General features: G+C 41.1%; 1 protein-coding gene and 1 long non-coding RNA gene across 4 annotated transcripts in view; one reads left to right on the top strand and one right to left on the bottom strand.

Moving 5' to 3' along the window:
- LOC119499294 overlaps positions 1-22,589 on the top strand; it is a 151,518-nt gene that overhangs the window by 69,520 nt on the left and 59,409 nt on the right. The gene's annotated exons all lie outside the window — the stretch shown is intronic.
- Positions 1-22,589, bottom strand: part of LOC119499293 (netrin-G1-like) — a 76,138-nt gene that overhangs the window by 48,817 nt on the left and 4,732 nt on the right. For all 3 annotated transcript variants that reach the window (XM_037788573.1, XM_037788572.1, XM_037788574.1), the window contains exon 2: positions 19,682-20,348. In XM_037788573.1, coding sequence (XP_037644501.1) covers positions 19,682-19,939 — 258 coding nt within the window. In that variant the 5' untranslated portion in view covers positions 19,940-20,348. The remainder of the gene's footprint in view (positions 1-19,681; positions 20,349-22,589) is intronic.

Raw genomic sequence — 22,589 nt, 5'->3', positions numbered from 1 at the left:
ACCTGCAGACCTGTCGCTGGCCCAAACCCCCTCTATCACACCTCCGGATGCCCATCCTCATTCACGGCGTGCACCAGAGGAGGAGAATTTTTGACAAATGACAGCTTGGTGATATCACTTGTCTGTGATTCAGTGTTCAGGGAGTTGATCCAGGACCACAAAAATGACGATTTGAGCTGAAGCACCACTTGACAAAATCACAAGATGCCCATTTTGAGACCACAAAAAAATCTCAACTTTCAATCAGCACGAAAAGGCAAGCCCTCTATGCCCTGCACTCACATGGTACTTCGATATAACTGAGGTTGATACGTTTGTGGTGATACACAGAAGCCAAGCCAAAAAGGATGATATCAAGGTAGATCTCGGCCGGTTTTTTCGAAGAGGGAATGCTCAAGTGTACAGCGAACACAGGGACTGGGTGTTGATCCTTTCAGGGCTCGGTATAAGCCCTGACGGAAGAGACAGCTGAGATGAGCCATGGTGAGATATTGGGAGAGTCAGAGCTTTGGCAGAAACTCAATAGAGCTTTAATGACCTGCAGTCAGGGCCAGCAGTGGCTCAACACAGAGCCAGGCTTTTCATTCTTCTGACCTTCAGAGGAATGAAGGACAGGAGGATTGCTCATCTGACCTGTAAGTGCACCATCATATCACATCTGAGGTTGGAGGGTTATGAACGTCTCAGACCTGACAACAGATAATGGCAATTCAATATCATGTTTGTACAGCACAAAAGCACTATTATATACTTTTTCTACCATACCGGTCAACCATTGGCTTACATTCATTTCTCTATAGTATAAAAATCAATTAGCCAAAACTTGCTTGAGTAATGTAATCCAGCAGGCTGTTCTCATACACTGTTCGTACCTGCAAAAAGACATGCGCTTTAATTAGTATATAACCCAGGACAAACGACGTAGTATAAAGAGTGCTAGAGTCCGCGAAGGGAGGAGGTTGGGGTGGACGGGTGGGCCAAAAAACACAGGACTTTCACCCAGGAGCTAGCTGTTTGTGACCCGTGTGAAACCAGAGGTCCCCGACTTATGTGTCACGTAACTACCGTACTTACGTAACGCCACTTCCGTAGTTATTTTAACCCAAACCAAAATCTTTTCCTAACCCTAACCAAGTATTTTTTTTGCCTAAACTTAACCAAGTATTTCAAACGTACTTATTTTAACCCAAATCATGATATTTTTCGAAACCTAACAAGTATTTTTTTTGCCTAAATTTGACCAAGTATTCCAAACGTACTTATTTTAAACCAAACTACGATCTTTTCCTAAACTTAACCAAGTCGTTTTTTTGCCTAAAACCCACAGGGGCTTGCGCAAGCACATTGATCGCTCGTGTTGCTGGACATCCGTAGGCAAATGCATGAAAAATAACAAAATAACTTTTTTGTAAGTTATCATCTGAACCGTTGTATAAGGATACGTTGAATCCAGTGAGTGTCAACTTGGGAGTCCTAGGATCATTTTAAAGGGTCACAACAAGGAATACGAAATAAAACGAAATAAAAGAATTAAACACAGAATTATGTTTCCATTGTTTTCTGAGAAATTGGATATATTAAGCTCCCTAAGCCTCTGAAAATGAAAACAACCAGAGAATGAAAAAAAAAAAAACTGCTCATAAACGGCCGTAACCTGTGATGATATTTCACAGGCAATTAAACAAAAAAGAGATCTCTAATATGGGGCAAACTTTGATCCTGTAGAGATACACCACAATACCAATAATGCCAAGGTTGTGATTTGTAGGTAAAACTCACGTCATGTGTGAGGCTGCACACAGCAAACCAAATGAAAACATATGCAACAGGTGGTTCAGTAAACCGCACATCAGAGGGTACAGAGGTGATGGCTGTAACTTGCCATCGGCGCCGACTTCTGATCAAAACCAAAACACAAACTTCTCCCGGCGCTCGTGTTTCGAATTTGCCACATGCCAAGTATTCCGCCCTTTGGAACGTAGCCCTCGCCAAAGCAGTCCCTTTGAGGACTGCAGTACAGCCAGTCTGGGCTTTTGAAGTAGACTGCTTGGCAAATCAACCGCGCCGCGATCCAGCATTGATTGGGATTCACGGGGCGTCGGTAGACGAGGGGAAACGCACTCCACATTAATTAACACCTGGCCTCATTATCTGTCCCATGTGGCAGAGTCCCACTGGGGTAAATTTAACACCGCCTTATTATCATGGGGGATGGTGGCGCGCTTTCATCAGTGTGCATTTGCTTGCATGTGTGGAAATCTCAGAGAACCGAATCAAAGTCATTTCTACATGTGTATTTGTTGCATTTGTGTGTATGTTTATCTGCATGTGGGGATACCTGCATATTTTTACTGTGTATTAGTGTGTGTGTATGGCTGCGTGTCTGCGTGTGTGTGAGCTTGGTTGTGTGTGGGATTAGATTCCCTCTGATGTCAGGATTCAATAAAACGCTTTCACATTGCTATAATGAGAGGATGTTTAATTCTCTTTGCTAGATCTCTCCCTCTCTTTGCGGCGCTCTGTATTCCAAAGCAGCCTCTGGATGAAACGCTGCCTGCTTGTGTGGTGAAAAATTATATCTCTCTCTTGTCAAGATACTTTAGAGAGAATACTTAACACGGGCAGATATTTGTGTGTAAAATAAACACATCAGATAAATTTTACAAGCATCTCTTTTGATCCTGACGAGATCGAGCATGACACTAACAATGCCGGGGTCGTAGGTTTGTGTCTCATTTAGTGCTAGAAGTATTTGTTCTTTATGGTTTGATAAAGATGGCCTCGCCCATTTGACAAGATTCATATGTTGTATTTTGATTTGATCATACTGCACAGTCTGTCAGTATTTTGTCTAAGATGATTACACATATTTCAAACAGTATTATACTCGTGCTTTGTGTTAATGAGTTTATTCCAGCCCCGTCTTTCCCAGGGCGTCAAATACCGTCGCTTTGTCACGCTCCTCAGCGTGTGATACCGTCGCACAAGGCACCCTTTACTGTCTGAATGAGACACGCCAGGATTTCAAGTAACTACAATGTAAACCCATCCGCGTTAAAATTAATCACTCAGAGATAGTGGTCAGGGAGTGTGGTGACGTAGTTTAATGAGCAAAAACACACACATAGCGTGGGTTGGAGGGGTGGTGGATAGGTCCAACAAACGAGGCTTTCATCCAGGAGGCCGCTGTTGGTGTCCCAAACAACGTGCTGTTTGTCTTTGTGTTCACAATTTTAAGTTTCACTTTCACTTTACAAACGTAGTAATTTAAAGCCAAACCATGATATTTTTTCATAAACCTAACTAAAGCTGGGTTTCCACAAAAAGATCCTGGGACTTTTCGTCCCTGGATCTACTTTTCAAGGAACAAAGCGGTTCCTTCCGCACACTGTTGTCTGCGTTTCCACCGAGGTCTAAAGACCTGCGAAAATTACGCGAATTAGTCCACTGACAACATGACATGAGACGAGGGCTGCTAGTGGTCACAGCGGTGAACACTCTGCAGCCTGCAGTTCAGTCTGACTACATGTTTCATCTAAAAAATACGCTGGAAAAAATATGTTTTGTCTCACTGCGACGATATTTACTGCTGCATATATTTACTGATGCACGTTGGATGTAATGAATGAAATGCAGAGGAGGAAAATGAAACCCTGAGAGTCTGTCTCCACAGTAAATCATCTGTTGAGTGTTTGAGGGTTATTTATTTGTGCTTTAGAACGTGAAACAATCAGAAAATAACCTTTCATTCCCACATGCACAGCACTGCCGCGCTACATCTGTCTCTTCTACCGCTCGCCCTCTCAGCTCGCTCGCACGATCTATCTCTCTTTTTCTCTCTCTATTTTTTTCCGACAGCAGAGCCTAACTTTAACTTTAATGTTATAAAAAAAAGACATTAAAGTCTCTCCCCTTGTCCTAAAATGGTCTTAAATCGATACTAGAGTACTTCCTTGTTTTATGAATGAAGCGGTACAGTTGAAGCAGCAGTGCTGTGTGTGTGTGTTCCATCAATCAGCAGCGGTCATCCCTGCAAACTCCACCCTGAAAGTTCTAGTACTTTCAGAAAGTACTACCCCCCGACCGGGGCCTTTTTTGGGCGGTAAAAGGTAGACACTACCCAGTGCGTTATAAAGTGACGCCAAGAGGTCCTGACAAAGCGCCAGTATGTGACGAGTTGGGATGAGAAAGTGTTGATTCCCCCATTTATATTGGCATGCCATGTGTTTGTCATACGAACAATATGAGGTACTAAATATGTTACAATGAATGTACTTATACAAAGAGTACTAAACTGCACATAAACATGACACAATACAAAACACTAATAAAACATTGTATATTCATTAGAGCTGGCAAAGTTAACGCGATTATAACGCGTTAACGCAAATTTGTTTTAACACCACTAATTTCTTTAACGCACTAACACAACTTGCAATTTTTAGGTTGTAGCTTAATCAGTTTTAAAGCTTGAGTGAAGATACTGGCATCATATGAAACTAGAAAACCTAAGTATTGGTACCAACCATGTCATACTAGCTCGCGAGGGAGGCTAAATAACGCTCCAAACTTACGCAAAATTTTGGTGAGGAAAAACTGCCATGATCTTTTTCAAAGGGGTCCCTTGACCTCTGACCTCAAGATATGTGAATGAAAATGGTTTCTATGGGTACCCTGGCGTCTCTCCTTTACAGACATGCCCAATTTATGATAATCACATGCAATTTGGGACAAGTCATAGTCAAGTCAGCACACTGACAGCTGTTGTTGCCTGTTGGGCTGCAGTTTGCCATGTTATGATTTGAGCATATTTTTTATGTTAAATGCAGTACCTGTGAGGGTTTCTGGACAATATTTGTCATTGTTTTGTGTTGTTTATTGATTTCCAATAATAAATATATATATACATTTGCATAAAGCAGCATATTTGCCCACTTCCATATTGTTAAGAGTATTAAATACTTGACAAATCTCCCTTTAAGGTACATTTGAACAGATAAAAATGTCTGATTAATTTGCCATTAATGGTGATTAACTATGGAAAGTCATACGATTAATCGCGATTAAATATTTTAATCGATTGACAGCCTTAGTATTAGTCTTATTGGTTATATTTACTCATTCGCACCAGTCTCGTGAACACGATATCTCAGGAACGCCCGGAGGGAATTTCTTCAAATTTGGCACAAACGTCCAGACTGATTAGATTTTGGTGGTCAAAGGTCACTGTGACATCACAAAAAACATTTTTGGCTTAACTCAAGAATTAATATGCTAATTATGACAATTTCACACCAATGTCTAATAGGACAAAATGATGAAGTGATGACATTTTGGACAGACATAGATGTAAACTGCTACTTGATTGGTTGGTGGAGGCATAAAACCGTGAGGCGGTAATTCTAGTTTTTTCATCATGGCCAAATGTCATATGTAAAAGCCTCAATCTTTGCTGATGTAAATGGCCACGTCCTTAGGAAGGGGTAGCTGACCTTTGCTAAGCCACCAGACTTCTGTGTGTTCTAAATCTTGATTGTCATTGATCACATCAAGTGTAACTATGCAACCCAGAATTGTTTATACAAACCCAAATTTCTCGATCTACTCTATTTCACTCCTATTAGGCCATACAGAAAGTGTAATCCATTTGTTACCCTAGAGTGCCTCCGCCCTAACAATACACTGATAAACTATTCTAAAATCATTGCATTATTGATTTTGACTCTTGCTAGTTTCATATAAGCGGCTTTAAAACACATCAATGTGCCGCTGAAGGATTCTAAGTGCTCTCTCATTGAGAAGAAAGTCAGAGGACACAGACTCAGGCTTTTACAATGAGATGCAGGGGTCAGCACTGAGAAATTGATGGAAACTGGGATGAAATTGAGAGAGCGAAAGAAAGAACGAGAGACAGTGAGAGTGAAAATTGCGGCATTGTTCATCAGTGTGTTAGCTCATAGTGTGTCAACTCGTCCTCCATCTTTTCAATCTGCATAGTTATTAGAGGCTTTTATTAATTTGAAATGCCAAAGTGAGGAATAAAGCATTACTGAAATGTCACCCTTTCACTGAGCATGATAAAATCACACAAGTCACTTTTGGAAACGGGCATTCTTCCCTCCTGCACTTTCATGCCTACCCCTCTCCCTCTCTACAGCACAGTCTCTTACACTCTTTCTCAGAGATCGATATGGCCTGACAACATGATGGCTGGGTTTCCTAAGGGGAGGTGGGTCGCAACAGTAGCCTGTCATCTCGCCATTATTTCTCTCTTTCAAGTCTTGCCCCTTCGACTCAGTACATGTTTTCTGGAAATAAAAAAATAAAAAATGAATACAAAAATTCTGCCGTGTAATGCTTGACCTTTTCAAAAGGTCAAAACGCTGCCAGCTTCCAGGGGATTTTAGAGGGGACAAAGTTCAAAGTTGATGTGCTGCACACATTACAGTAACGCCTTTAAGGCATTGTTTTAGGAAATACGGTTATCAGCTTTCTTTCCATGAGTAAGATGAGAAGATCAATATCAATCTCATGTCTGTGTGTTAAGTATAGAGCTTCAGCTGGGATGTCTTTAGCCTAGCTTAGCATAAAGACAGGAAACAGGGGAAAAGAGATAACTTGATTCTGTCCAAAGACATTGAATATTTCTTTCTTCGGCCTTTCTGAAAAAATTAAATTTACTCCATATTCTGAGATAAATTATCATCTACTGTAGATCTGAAAATGAAGCCTTTGTGATCCCAAGAAAGTTATACAGTGATTGATTTCTTTTAACATACAAAAAAACTACAGCTCCCAGGAAAATTCACTGGCTCAGCACGGGTACTTGGTCATCGTAATTTGTTTCATACATACCTATAATATTCATCAACACTCTCCGGTAAGGACCAACAGATATGTCTGAACTAGCTGCTGCCTCTTAGCACATTTGTTGAATTCTGACCTTTAACCTGTAGTTTGTTAAATGGTGTTCAGCTGCTAAAAGCAAGAGTTCAATCAACAACAATATTATACATACAAAAAACAGAGCAAAGGGAAATAGCTCCAATATGTAACTCCCCTAAAATCACTAATCGTCATTTTAACATTTCTATTCATGTAAAGGTTAAACAACCCGATCTCATGGAAAGGTGTATAAAGTGTAAAATCACGACACGTAGAAATATTTTAGACCTTTAGCGTGTCATTTATAAGTCAGAAGCTTACTGTTGTGAAAGGGCTTTTCGTGTGTCGTTTACTGTAACGCCACGTCGGTACTGTGAAACGGTCGCTGTTATGTTTAGGCAATAAAACTACGGTAATGGCTTGCAGTTAGTTAGGTTCAGGAAAAACATCATGGTTGGGCTTAATAAAGTGCGTAAACTAAGTAAAATACATACGTAAACAATGTAACATGGAAAAAAACACTGAAAACACATCATAAACGTCACTAAGGTCTCTAACGTAACGTCAAAATAACTCAACAACACTTTGGGACACGAACACTGGTCTCCTGGTTAACAGTCCTGTGTTTGTTGGACCCATCCACCATAAGCAGTCTTTCTCACTTGTTATCCTAGCTCACTAGCTCTGAGTGTAGCATATGGTACGCAGATTTATTTGCATTGCAGTCAGTACAGACTACATGGCGTACACATGACACGCCAAAAGCAACAAAGACGTTGCTATTGCACGCAAAATGACTTACAAATTATAGTGTCATTCATACGCTATTTGTTGCTGCCAAGCTGGTAAACAAACAAGACATATTTAAATAGATAAGAGTGCTTTAGAGGTGTGGATATGCACATTGGTGCCATCCTTAAAATGGGTCGTGGAATTTTTTTTTTTTCTGTTTCTAGAGCCTGCAATTTCACTACGCGTCTCTAAGCCACTTCAAGAGACACTACACATTTGTGTTACTACAGTATCATAGTCAATGTCATATTCTAGCTCCTGTATTACATTCAGGAGGAGGTTATCTGCTGTGTTTTCATGTTAAATAGGTGAAAGTGGCCTTTTTAAAAAGGCTGTCGTTGTAACAAAGCCGTGTTCCCACCAACACAGACTTTTGAGGTTAAAGCTTTCAAAGCGTTCCTCTCCCTTGAGAGAACTACTTGATTGCTTGACACTTCTCAGTCTCGCCAAAATTATAGACGGTGTCTTGCGGGAGGGGAAGTCCTTCACATGTACTTCCCTGCTATGAAAGAATCTTAAAAAAAACGTTGGCACATGGGTGAGCCAAGTTGAGTTTTTTTGTGCAGCAACAAAGAACCCGCCTGCCAAATAGCTTTGGAGTAATTCAATTACTGTATCTTTTACAAGAATCCCATTCAGCTTGTGAGGTATAAAAAGGATGCTGAATGGGTGTACAAGCACTGAAGACTGGGAGAACACAAAGAATTCAATTCAGTGGTGAAGGAATTCCTTTTTATTTTTAAAATTACAGTGTGGACAGTCTTGTTACCTTCTTATTACTTTATAGAAAAGGTAGCAGAGCTGAGATGGACATGGCAAAATGGCAGAGACAGGAAGCTCTCTGAGCGGGGGGAGTCAATCTCAAACTAACTGAAGCCCACGGGTCACAACTACAACGTCATCACTAGAAAAGTACTTCATTCAAAGCTCTGAAATACTGTCACTCTCTAAGAACTATTGACAGACACCACACACGTTGAAATAGCGAATTGTTTCCTGTGTACTGAAGTGTAAGACAAACACCCTGATTCACAGATGAAACATTCATGCTTGTATATTATAGTACGCCTTTGCCAGGCAAGCAGCAAAAATGTGTTTGCATGTGAGTCTAGAGCAAATTAGTTAAATGTGGCTGGACTACTGGAAGAAAGGAAACTGAGTCATATCGGGAGGCAAGAGGATTTCCTTTGAATCATTCCAAAATATCATCTTATCTCCTGCAATTTGGGTCCCCGGGGAGTAAATGCTAATGATTTGTCATCCTGTTTTAAAATTCAAACCTAAAGGGAAAAAAAAAAGATTTAATATCTTGTGCAAAGTTTGTTGATCTAGAATTTATAGAGAGGCGAGAAGTAGGGATGTAATCGTTTCACTTTCAGTTGGCCGATTCTCACATGTAAACTTAAAACTATCAAACTTTGTGGGTAAAAATAATACTGTCAAAATAACATACGAAGAGAGGACGTTTTTTTTGTATTGTAAGTAGGGCTGTCAATCGATTAAAATATTTAATCACATTAATCGCATTATTGTCCATGATTAATCACAATTAATCAAAAATTAATTGAACATTTTTTTTCTTTTCAAAATGTACCTTAAAGGGAGATTTGTCAAATATTCAATACTCTTATCAACATAGGAGTGGACAAATATGCTTGCTTTATACAAATGTATGTATATATTTATGATTGGAAATCAATTAACAACACAAAACAATGACAACTAATGTCCAGAAACCCTCAAAGGTACTGCATTTAGCATAAAAAATATGCTCAAATCATAACATGGCAAACTGCAGCCCAACAGGCAACAACAGCTGTCAGTGTGTCAGTGTGCTGACTTGACTATGACTTGCCAAAAACTGCATGTGATTATCATAAAGTGGGCATGTCTGTAAAAGGGAGACTCGTGGGTACCCATAGAACCCATTTACATTCACATATCTTGAGGACAGAGTTCAAGGAACACCTATGAAAATGGCCATGCAAGTTTTTCCTCTCCAAAATTTAGCGTAAGTTTGGAGTGTTATTTAGCCTCCTTCTCAACAAGCTAGTATGACATGGTTGGTACCGATGGATTCCTTAGGTTTTATTATTTCATATGATGCCATGTATCTTAATTTCACCTTTAAAACTGAACCCGCTACAACCTCCGAAAGATTGGTTGCATTAATGCGTCAAAGGAAATAGTGGCATTAAAATGAATTTGCGTTAACGCGTTATTATCGCTTTAACTTTGACAGACCTAGTAAATATTAATATGTGGCCTTTGCTATGTGTTGTAGCAAGCTTAAAATAACCTAATTTTATATTCCCTAAAAATCAAATAATTTCTACTGACGTTAGGGGAGGTGCTACTGCTCTAAAACACTGTGGGGAAACAAGACTTAAAATAGATTGATGTTGGTTTTACCATGTCATATAATGATAAAATGTGTTCTGATATTTCCGCATCGCTTGAATTAAATGTGCTTCGACCCCAGCTGTGTTAAATGGAAACATATGTCACAGTTTCACTACATCATATTGAACACAGTGGGCAAACAGAACATCAAAGTCCATAAAGGTTTGACAGTCTGCCACTCAGCAAGCTCAGTCAGCTTGGTTTCATCATACGTCAGTGAAAGTGGCAGAGTGTAAAATACAATATACAACTGTACAATCTGTTTCACAGAATAAGTTTATAAAACGGCTTTATGCTTTCTGGATATAGGAGAACTTGAATAGGTAAGAGAATGTATATGGATATCAGACAACATTTGTATTAGTGGAAGACAATCTGTTATTGTAAGGAAACCTACTGTTATAGCATTTGTGCTGACAAAGCAATAGTCCTGCATACACCTGCAAAAAAATATTCCAAACTGGCTATTCATGTATTATGTCTGCTTAGAATTTAGTTTTTAAAGAATGAATGCATATAGGCACTCTATTTCAGACAGCATACATGCATTCAAATGTTAAGCTGCTCAGGAAGACTGTCTAGTCGAACCACAAAGTCCATCACTTTCTTTTGTATCTCCATGCATAATTCATCTGTGTTTGTATTTACAACCCTCTAAGAATTAACCTGTCAAAGATCTCAGCGTATAATGCAGACATATCTCTATCTGTCAGGTGCTCACCTCATATGGAGCATCCAACCTCCACATGTTCAAACAAGGCATGGATATTATGCATCATCAGCTGACAGAAAACAAGGGACAGGGAAATTAAAAAGCCAGGAGACAAAAGAGGTGTCAGGCAAGTGAAGGAATAAATGATGACTCCCCCCTCTCCTGGAGTCAGGGGACATGTTGCATGTCATCTCGGTGTCTTGGTACGCAGTGGTGCGGCGATGATGTGCTGGGCAGGGCCAGTTCAGAACAGAGTCAAGGGCGCAAGGTTGACGGCAAGCTAAACGCTCCAACTGTTTCTTGTCCCCAAACAAATATATGGATGACTGAATCCCCCCCCTCTCCCCAAGAAGGAAGGGCACTTTCAGGTATGACCTCTGAACTGCTCGGTCATTTAAGCAACTAGAGATGCCCAAACTGGTTTGCCACAGACATAGACACTTCCTATTTCCTATTACTCTCTGCCATTTTACTTGAGTGTCAGAATTCTGTGTGGAATTTGATGTGCTGTATTATACAATAAAGTAGTGTCTATGGCTTGTACACTACTTTTCTGGATTGAAAACTGCCATTTAACTTCATTCAGGCAGCAATTACGTTCCTCCAAAATGTAACTGGCAAAGCAAGTTAGTAGTATATAAATAGGGATGCACCGATACCGATACTAGTATAGGGTATTGGGTCAGATACTGTGCTCATGTACTCGTACTTGCAAACCGGCTCCGATACAACGGCACCGATACCACTTTACGGCAGCGTGACGTTAACCTCTCGTCACCATCTTTCGGGTCCTATTGCACGCGCTCAAGCTCCACTTCCCCGACGGTGCGGGCAAGACGGGCCAGTGGTGCGCCCGACCCTGCGGGGCCGGCATCCGACCTTGCGCCGGCCCTCACTTTCATTGTGCTACGGGGTTTTGCTTGCACCCTCTGACTCGCGCGTGCGTTAGACTCCTTGGTCCGTGTTTCAAGAAGGGTCTGGTGGGTTGCAGACATCGCCGCAGACCCCTGGCGCCTTTTACGGGGGCCGAGCCCCGGCCTGGCTGAGGACAGTCCGCCCCGGTCGACAGTTGCACAGGGAGCAGGGGGCTCCGTTCACTTTGTCCACGGCCCCAGGAAGCACCTTTGCCCCGAGCCTTTCCAAGCCGACCTAGAGCCGGTCGCGGCACACCGACTCATATGCAGGACTCCCCAGCCTGCCGTGTGGCGCTCACACCCTCCAGCTGGCTGTTAACGAGGGTCTTTTGGCACAGAGAAGTACTCGTATCGGTACTCAGTATCGGCGAGTACCCAAATGTAAGTACTTGTACTTGTACTCAGTCTGAAAAGAAGTGGTATCGGTGCACCCCTATATATAAACATATTGTAGGAGATAGAGTTGAGGCAGTAGCCATTCTGCAGATTCACTATTTCTGTCAATGACCTCACACCGTTTGTAGCAAAGGTTACTTCCCTTTCTCTCATCTGTAATCGATTTATTTCTAAAGTCTATTACGTCAATTCTTGTGGGCATGTAAGACACAGATTGAAAGTTCACAATGACTCCCGTCATTGCATGCAAAGATAAGTCTGCTGCATTGACTGTCAATAACGCGGCAGTCTCCAAGCAGCTTAGTGGGAGCTCTCGTCTCGTCTTTCCTTCCTAAGCCTCCGAGGGGGCCGTGTGGTGAACTGGCAGCCGCAACTCCTTTCATCCATTCTGAGAGAACTGAATAAAGTTCAGAGGAATTACAAGAATCTACCCAGTTAGACTCGGAGTAGCAGGAATAAGCACCATTACTGAATCAGTCTCACAAATGTTTATACAATTGCCAACGTGACGCGGATGAATCAGCGTGGCTGCCGATACTGTGGAGCATGTGGGCCGATGACACCTTACTCAAAGCTCACGTTCATTCATTGAGATCTACTGCCAGATCACTGTAGATGTTGTTGGAGGAACAGAGTGTCTCTCAACTTCTTCCTTTCACTGCCACATTTCAAACCACTGGGCGAAAAGTTCTGTAATGAGCAGGGTACTAATCCAAACACTACTCCACCATGGCAGTCTCAGTTAGAAATGCCTGACAGGGTGGTCTGTTTAACAAAACAGAATGTATTTACCCAGCAGTTTCAGATTGTGAAAATTTTAAGACGCTGTGGCAGCCATCTGCCAAACGCTTATTTATGTTTTGTGGAATAAACTCGTCCATGCCCATTACTTGGCAACTACAAATGATTTGGTTTAACTCTGAATTGCAGGAAAATTAAACCTCCTTTCTCAATGAAGTCGATGTAATGGGCTGCCACTTTTGCAAACTGCCATTAAATCCACCAAAGCCAACCTGATTTGGACTTAAGAGAGGGAGAGAAGTGCTGTAATTAAATACACTCTCATGTCTGTTAACCAGATCAAAAATGATTATGAGAGGTTTTAGATGCAGATGACGTTCAGCGGGCGTTCTTCTGCATTAACAGCCATTGTTCATTAGGGGGCATATGGTGCAATAGTGTAATAACTGTCTCGCCTACAACCATTCAAATGGGTTTAATTGGATAATTTGTATTAATCTGTGAACATGCTGAGTATCAAAAATGTCTTTCTCTTCATTAGCTATAACAGAATTCATGAAATATTAGAGAAATAATATGCAAATTTGGAGAAGTAATGACATAAATGACAGCATATGTATGAAAAGTTTTAGCTTTCAAACTGCCTCTTAGTTGAAAAAGACCTTAAACCATGTTGTTGAATGATAGTGAGTGACAGTGCCACAGTGCACCACGGGAGAACAGCCTTAATACCAACACATTTTGAAGAACCCCTGAAGGTCTGCAGCTAAAAATAAAAACAGGGCTAACTCCCTGATGCAGAACACCTGTCCTAGACACTGTTTATCCTGGACTCTCTTTGATACTTGTCCTAAACAGCCAAGAAAAAGCAGGCCTGGTATTAGAGCCAACACCAAAAGGGTATCTTTACCATCTCATCGAAAAAGTAAACAACCTCAAACCTTAACATATAAAAGATCCCCTCTTGAATGATTAATGCCCTTTTGATGAGCAAAAGACTTGGTGATAACTATATTCAGCAGAGCTTAGTTTGGACAAAAAAACATCCCTGAGCGACGGAGATGGAAATCATAAGCACAAGACAGAGGGAAGGGAGGGGGGAACGAGACATCCAGGATTCTTTGACCATCCGCTATGAGGGAAAGCAACTCCTGGGGAAAGTGATTAGACTAGGCTCACTGCAGGCAACTTGGTGATTGGCTAAAAGAGCTCATTTGCATGCTGCTCTCATCTCCAACAAACTCTCAGGAAGCACCGGTGGATAAGGTCACCGGTGTCAGTCTGCCTCTGTGCCAGCCGAGAATGTAAACAGATCAAACGCACAACAGCCGTTTAAGCGAGTGCAGGAGGAGCCTGTGTTCTTGATCATCTAGACAATGATGACCTCAAATTCATGTCAGAGGTGATCCTGGCATCCTGATAGTCAGATGTAGGGACGTCTCTGAGCAGTCACATAACAAAAGCTTTTAGTCAAGTAGAAGGTACAGCTTGAATATTCACGTGTCGGGGAATGTGGGGATTGAAAATGCTATTGCTCACTTATGTCTTGTTACGGCAGGTCGGTAATCTTTGTTTTCCTTGACCTGCCGTGATTACATCAATGTCTAAAACACCAATCATTCATTTATTTAACACGGGGATTAAACTGCTTCTATTTATGATTAGAATTTGACTTTTTTTGTTGTCCATTAAACTATATAATGCGTTAGTTAAGTGTTTTTCCATTCAGACGTTGCTGTCTGGTGAAAATGTATCTTTAAAATTCTAACTTTTCAGGAAGTAAAATAAAGGTTTTTCATTTTTAAAAATTAGCATTTTATCATTTGATAAGGCTCGGCTAGTCCGGGAGGTTAGAGAATTTTATCCAACCCACTGAAAACAAGACTCGGTCAAAACTGAGGATATGGCTTGACTGTGTATGGTCAGTCTGTGAATTTGTGGCTAAATTGTTACACAAATAGTTAGTGGTCATGTCTATAATGTTAAATCCAGCGGTACATGTCCACCAGGTCTGGCGAGGACACTAGGGGACACGCTGCTCCACTCAACTGGCCATTCAAGCGGTGACGTACCCTATCATGGAATGCAAGTGACTGGTCCCCTGGTTTCAAACAGTCAAACATGGCAGCCTGCTCGTAATCTTTCTGTTATCTGTCTAAAATATACTTCTGAAAATATTTTAAGCGAGAAATAGTCTATACCACTGCTGAATCTTGTTTCATTTTAGAACTACATCACCTAGTTTGACAGCTTGGTCCAAGTTTCATGAGCCGGACGCGCTGCGCTGGACAGGCTCATTTGCATACAAGACCTTTTCATTTTGAAAGAGCAACGGCCAACAAGGAGAAAACTCCAACACTCGGTCGACCAGTCGTGTAACTCCATCACTCACTCAGTGACAGACTTTTACGTTTGTAAGGCTGGCCCTTTGCGGTCCAGCCAAAAACTAAGACCAGTATAATTGAAAATAATGTAACAAGACTAAGAATCTATAGCCATGTAGCTCATTTTTGAGGCTGAATTGAGGCACTGCATTGCTGTGAGCTAAATGCTAACGTCAGTATGGTAACATGCTGACACTGGCAATGCTAGCATTTAACAGATAATGTTTACCAAGTTCACCATCTTGTTTAAGCTTATAGCCATGCTGAAAATTGAAACTAATTAACAATAAATTTACGGCTGAGGCTGATGGGAATGTCATTAGTTTGGCAGGCATTCGGTCATAAACCAAAGTATTGGACACACTGAAATTTTGACCTGATGATGGCGCTAGATGAAATTCAGGCGATCACCAAAGTGAATACTATTCATCCTAAGGGGAGCATGAATGTCTCTACCAAATTTCATTGCAATTCATCCAATCAAGACATTTCACTTAGAATTACAAATGTTAACCTCATGGAAATGCAAGAGGATAAGTAAAAGGATCACCGAAGTCATTGGGATTCATTGTCTGGGAACCATGAATGTCTGTACAAAATTGTGTCCCAATCCATCCAGTAGATATTGATATATTTCACTGGATACAGTAAGTAAAGATTCTGACCGCTCTAATGGCCCTAGAGGAAAAGGAGCAGATCACCTAAGTCAGTAGGACTCTGGGAAACATGAATGTCTTTACAAAATGTCATGGCAATCCATCCATCCAATGGTTGTTGAGACATTTCAGTCTCGACCAAAGTGGTGGACTTACTGACTGATCGACCCTCTGAGCGACGGACTGTTATCCCTAAATCCAGGCTGCTAGGGTTGGCTAAAAGCATTATTCAATAAAAAGTGACCAATGTCTCCTTCAACAGCTTACCTACAATACTGGTAAGTAATAAGGTCTTAAAATTCACTGGTAGTAGTTTTATCTACAAATGTATAAATCAACTTTATAAATTGCGTAACAATTACTACACAACATATCCTGACAAAGAAATGTAAAAAGGAAATATACAACTTATGAAAATAATGATGCAATATGTATGCAGTATACGGAATATGAAATTATTAGGGGTGTTAATCGGTTGAAATATTTAACCGCAATTAATCGCATGATTGTACATAGTTAATTGCGATTAATCGCAAATGAATCACCCATTTTTCGGTTCAAAATGTAGCTTAAAGGGAGGTTTGTCAAGTATTTAATACTCTTATCAACATGGGAATGGACAATATGCTTGCTTTATTCAAATATATGTATATATTTATTATTGGAAATCAATTAGCACAAAACAATGACAAATATTGTCCCGAAACCCTCACAGGTACTGCATTTAGCATAAAAAATATGCTCAAATCATAACATGGCAAACTGCAGCCCAACAGGCAACAACAGCTGTCAGTGTGTTGACTTGACTATGACTTGCCCCAAACTGCATGTGATTATCATAAAGTGGGCATGTCTGTAAAGGGGAGACTCGTGGGTACCCATAGAACCCAATTTCATTCACATATCTTGAGGTCAGAGGTCAAGGGACCCCTTTGAAAATGGCCATGCCATGTTTTTCTTCGCCAAAACTTTGCATAAATTTGGAGAGTTATTTAGTCTCCTTTGCGACAAGCTTGTATGATATGGTTGGTACCAATGGATTCCTTAGGTTTTTCTTGTTTCATGCGATGCTAGTATCTTCACTCTAGCTTCAACCTAGTCAAAGACCTACCAACTTAAATAATGCCAATTGCGTTAAAGAAATTAGTGGTATTAAAACAAATTTGCATTAACGCGTTATCACGTTAACTTTGACAGCCCTAATACTGATGCTTTGTCAGACCCTTCTGCATCACTTTTTGGTTGAGAAAGAGATATAATCCAAAGAAATTAGAAGGGAAACATGGACAAAGATGTGACAGAGCATTTTTAACTACTGTACCAACAGTTACTGTAGTGAAATGTAGTCAGTCTTACCAATTTGACTCTCTCTGTCTCTATTTGCTCTTTTTTCTCCCTGTGTTATGTGTGTTATGTGTGTTATGTTGCGTATTCAGGATAATCTACTGTGCTGATAAAGATTTCACTGTTTGCTTTGATATAAAGCTTCACAGAACGTCACACATGACTGGCGGCCGGCTCCTTTTTCATCCTACAGCGGCATTAAATGTCTCAATGCCATCTGGAGCTGCGAGAATAAAAACTCTCCTTTTTAAAGATGCCCATTTTAATTGGTAAATATTTACTTGCAGGAGCTCTCTGCGGGCACACACACGGTTTCTAATGAAGCACTTTAAAGCCTATGGGCTCTCGTTGCTTACTTTGAGTGTGATTCTAAACAAATGCAACCTGGGGTTGAACTGTAGATAATGGTTGATATGGGCTAATGAAACACAACGCTGAACAATGAGGTGAGCGTGTAGTGCATAATAACTGCGCTAGTACAATTACCCTGTTACTGTTAACGCTGATCCTCCCTCTGTGTGTGTGTGGTTTGACTATACAGTATGTGCAGTCACATGTACGTCATATGTGTGTCTGGGTGTGCTTTTTTTAATGTAGGGCTGGTTGCCAAAATCCATATCACAATATTTTTGACCAAATACCTTCATATGTTTATGCAGTATGCTGTATATTTATACAATTATTTGAGGAGGAAAATAAAATAACATTAAAGTTCTACAATTGCATGCAGCGTTTTCAGGGTCCGAAATGAACTCCTGCCAAGCGCCTAATGCTGGTAGATTTTCCGTTTGGCAAGTAATCTGATAAGGCTGTCTACCACACCGGTGGGTATACTGGTGGTTTAACGTTAGTACCAAAATAGTCCTTTAATAAAAAACGATGCTTGGTTACACTGAGAGTCTGTACCGTGTTTTGATGCCATTTCGGGCGCGCTGCTTCTGTCCTCTGCTCTCTGTATCGGAGTTTGACACATGCACAAATTCGCGCCGTGTGCTTAACGTTAGAGATTGATTGAACGGAGATTGTGTTTGTTTACGAGAAAGTTCATGTGTATTTTGGGGTGACGATGAGACAAGAAAGGTTTCTGCCAGCTAGTGTAGTGCACTAGTGGCCCGTAACGTTAACGAGTGTCCAGTCGAGAGACAGAGAGAGAGAGAGAGGGAGTGTCTGACGGTGATGACGACGTTAGCAGTAACACTGTGAACGTAGCAGCACAGTGATTGTACAGTTCAGACTGTCAGTGAATAAATGCTACAACTCCTCAAGACACAAACTAAGTTCCCGTGTCTTGCATGCCACCTGCTGATTAAAATGAAGGAGGTTAGCCCTAAAGCTAGCGACAACAATGACCTAAGTGGGCTGAAAGGTTTACCTTTAAGGTGGACCAGCTATTCTCATTTTAGTGACGAGCCACTCCTCTGAGTTTTGTTTAGCTTTTTTTGTCTTTTTTTTTTACACAAATACCGTCATAATCCGTATAGTAGCCTATACCCAGTGAAATGTCAGGAAGGTATGAAAAAATAGATACCGCCCAAGCCTAGTATTCAGGCTTGAATTGATTAACCGTCAAAATATTTCGATTATTTTGACGGTTAATCAATTCAAGCCTGTATACTAGGCTTGGGCGGTTTATCAATTCATATTTATATTCAACATATAGCCTTATTATTTCAATGAAATGTACCGAAACAAATGTTTATGTGACACAAAAAGGCAATTTATTATTTTGGACGATAAAAGATATGCCTGGCTGGTGTTTTTTTCATCTACCAGTCCCCCTTGGCTGGTGAGTCAAACAGTTAATTTCGGACACTAAGCGTTTTGCAAGAGCACAAAATCTATCAAGGGAACGCAAAGAAATTGCAAAAGGTTTTTCTCCCATCTATTAAATTGTCCCCTCGATGACTCTGTAGACTTTTTGAGACATACAAACAAACAAGAAGACATTTGTGATCTTGTGTTAAGATAAACCTCAGTATCGTCGAAAAAATTACACTTTTCATTTAACTCCGCTAGACCAGTCAGATGAGCTCAGAAATGTTTGCAATTTGACTGTTATTCATGACCTGTTGTGTGTATGTACTGTACTGTATGTCTTCCTGTATGCTTGTGCATGTCTGTGTGAATATGAGTCCATAGCTGCGTGCGTGTCCTTGTGCGGTACTTGTTTTAGTGTGTGCTGATATGCATCTGTGTATCTTCACACCTGCTTCTCCAGGATTTGTGCATATATATTCACGTGAGTCCATCTGCGTGTGTCTAGATTGTGACTCTGCTGCTGCATGTTAGCACTTGTATCCTAATGCACAAAACCCGGTGTGCACATTAATCTCTGCCGCAGCGGCAGCACGTTGCCTTGTATGCACTGCTCTCTATCCCTGACCCAGTATGCTGTGTGATCCTGCCTACAGCCTCATTTGTCTCCATCACGGGACAGCCGAGGTTACGACTCACCAAAGCGCAGTAGGTTTCTGGCGGATCTCCACACGTGATATTTGGGGGGTCGAGGGCCACTCGCAGGTACTTTGTCATGTCGGTGGCTTCTGGCTGACAGGCCATGTAGTCCCACGCCAGGCCCTCCTCTGTATAGATCTGGGACTTGCACACGTCATAGTGTCCCCAAGCCGCCGGGTAATGTTGCATGGCATGTGACACGCTGGTGCACACGGCTTGCAGAGTGAACAATACGGGCCAAAGCATCGCTGATCTCATTCTGTATGGTTTTCTGTGGAACTTCTTTTTTTTTTTTTTGTCTTTACAGCTGCTGCTTTGTCACAGAAATGACAATATCGCCGAGGATTTTCTAAATTAACTGCAGCTTCGAACGGTGCAATGGTGCATTTGGGAACTGTGGCAGCATGTTGCTTTCTGTTGTGTGAGCGGCTTCAGGCAACGATTAGCCCCCATTCACTTATTTTGCCTTTGATTGCTGCCACTTCTGCCTGGTTGATGAGGTGTATCAACAAGGGGAGCTTCTTCACAAGTCTCGGGCGTTGATGAAAGGGTCAACGAACGGTCAGATGTGATGTGCAGAGAGGAGTGACACTCCTCATAAGTCAGTGGCTGTCAGATGTGTTAGCTTGATCTCCTGTCGATGGTGGTTTTTGCAGCAGGCAGCATCCTATAAGACAGAAGAAGAAGACCGTTTGGTGAATTAAACGGACCACATAAAACATTTGAAACACTATTACTTTTATTACGGTTATATTAACAGAGGCTGTGCATGGTTTAAGGGCACTGAGGTGGATAAGTAGTGCGTCTCACTGTCTACTACCACACACACACACACATAATGTACACACAAACACAATGCATTCCACTGTTTATGTTTATACGTATCCCTCAATAATAACCTTGGCAAAATCACTGTACACAATTCAAATCGAGCTTGCTCTGCGGATCTAATCTCCATTTGATTTTCATACAAAAAGGCTTATTTCCATGTGTCAAGTCACTGCATTTAAGTTATTGCTTTTTCCGATTCTCTCGCTCCTTTAGAGCCGAATGTGGAGTCGCGTTTGTCCCAGTGCCTTTCAGAGGCATTTGGGAAATATTAAAGTAAAATTGGGAGACAGAAATGGTCTATTTGAGGGATTGTGCGTTCCTCTGAGCTATCACAAGCCATCAGTCAGATGGCCTAACTCATCAGGTAATGGTGCCTGGCAGCAGTCAGTGGAGACCCACACCATCTCAATGTCTCAGGTACAACGTGTGTGTGTGTGTGCGGTAGTGGAGAAAATAAAATTGAGCAGCTATATACGGCTGCCTGCAACAGAGTAATGACACTGTAAATAGTTACGGTTGCCTGTCAATGTGCTCAGATGGCCTGAGGTTTTTATCATAGTGAAAAGAAGTCCATGTTCCAGTGAGTGAAAAATGTACTTACATTTCAATTGAACCTTTGCCTACTTAGGGCACAATTCCAACAAGCATGTACGGTTATCCTCTTTAAAAGCCTATTACAAATGTACAATGTCACATCACATTTATTCTAACACAAATCCAGGCCTAAAAAAATATTCGGCACAACCAGCTGATATATACAGTTGAGCCAGTAACTTTCCAGTCAGCAGCTTTACTCTCAACCCTTCAGGCTCCAGCTGTGACTGACAGCTGTCACTGCTGAAATAAATAGTTTCAGGTAAAATGTGATTTGAAGCATGTGGTGAGTCTTTTATTTTCAGTGGAAAAGAGCTACTTTTGGATTTTCTGTCACGAGATTACAGCTTTTATCAAGTCAAATCAAATTAATTAACGGAAGGATTTTAATAAAAAGGTTTATCGTGTGAAAGGAGAAAGATTCCGATCAGATTTGGGAAACAGAAAATCATCTTAATGAGCTGTTGCGGCTCACACATGCAGCCTGGTTTCTGTGCTCCCTGCTGACATACGGAGGCATTAGCATTCAGTATTTTAACTTGGCCATCTTGTCTTGGACTGAAAATTGTGCCAATTTGAATGGTTTCTGACCACATCTAAAGCAATTACTGCTTCCCTTCTCCCAACCTAATGCCCCTTTAACAAAAATGACTACAGGCTTGAATACATTCCAACTGTAATGCCAGATGTTCATGTGAGCCAGAAAAAATTATCCGCGCTGCCATTCAGACTCGGCAGACCCTTCAAAGTGAGCCGTGTCAGGAGGTATGGATGGCAGGTTTCATTTGACAGACCTCTGGTTGGGGCTGAGGGGAAGAATCTGATGGGGGGGGGGGGAAAAAAAACGTACGGGGAAAGAATTTTGGCTCTTTAAACGTGCTCATGTCAATCAACAAGACTCCTCAGAAGAGGCCAATTACAAATTTGATAACACGGCTGGAGCTCCGAGTGATGAATAAGCCATTTCTTTCATGTGTGTATCAAAATTCATAAATATAAATGTCAGTCCCTGATCAGAGATGTGTCACAGGATAGACTCCTCTCAACTCACACACACCTAGATGTACCCCCTTTCATAATACTGACGTTGACTTTCATTATAAAGACAGTTAAATTAGGCAGCAGCTGCAGTGTCGAGGAGGGCTCGCTCATCTTATTTTCATTTAATAGGGAACATTGAAAGCTAATAAGCGACCGCCAATGGAGCTGACCACGGGAATGTTGGATTTAATTCATAGGCACTTGGAGTAATGAAATCTATACAGATGAAAGGAAGGTGTCAGAGTGAACAGATACTATTCTGCATCAGAGAACTACTAAGGTGACAGGAAACGGGGGGAAAAAGCGTACAATATAAAATCTTTCAAATCTGTATTTTGCCTAATAAATTATTTCTAAGTGTTCTGACACCAGATAATTCATCTCCTATAAAGACTATAGAGTAGGAAGGCACCGATTCGACTTTTTCAGTCCCGATACCGAT

This window comes from Sebastes umbrosus, chromosome 12, assembly GCF_015220745.1.
Source record: "Sebastes umbrosus isolate fSebUmb1 chromosome 12, fSebUmb1.pri, whole genome shotgun sequence".
NCBI lineage: Eukaryota > Metazoa > Chordata > Actinopteri > Perciformes > Sebastidae > Sebastes > Sebastes umbrosus.
This window is presented reverse-complemented; position numbering and strand designations above follow the sequence as displayed.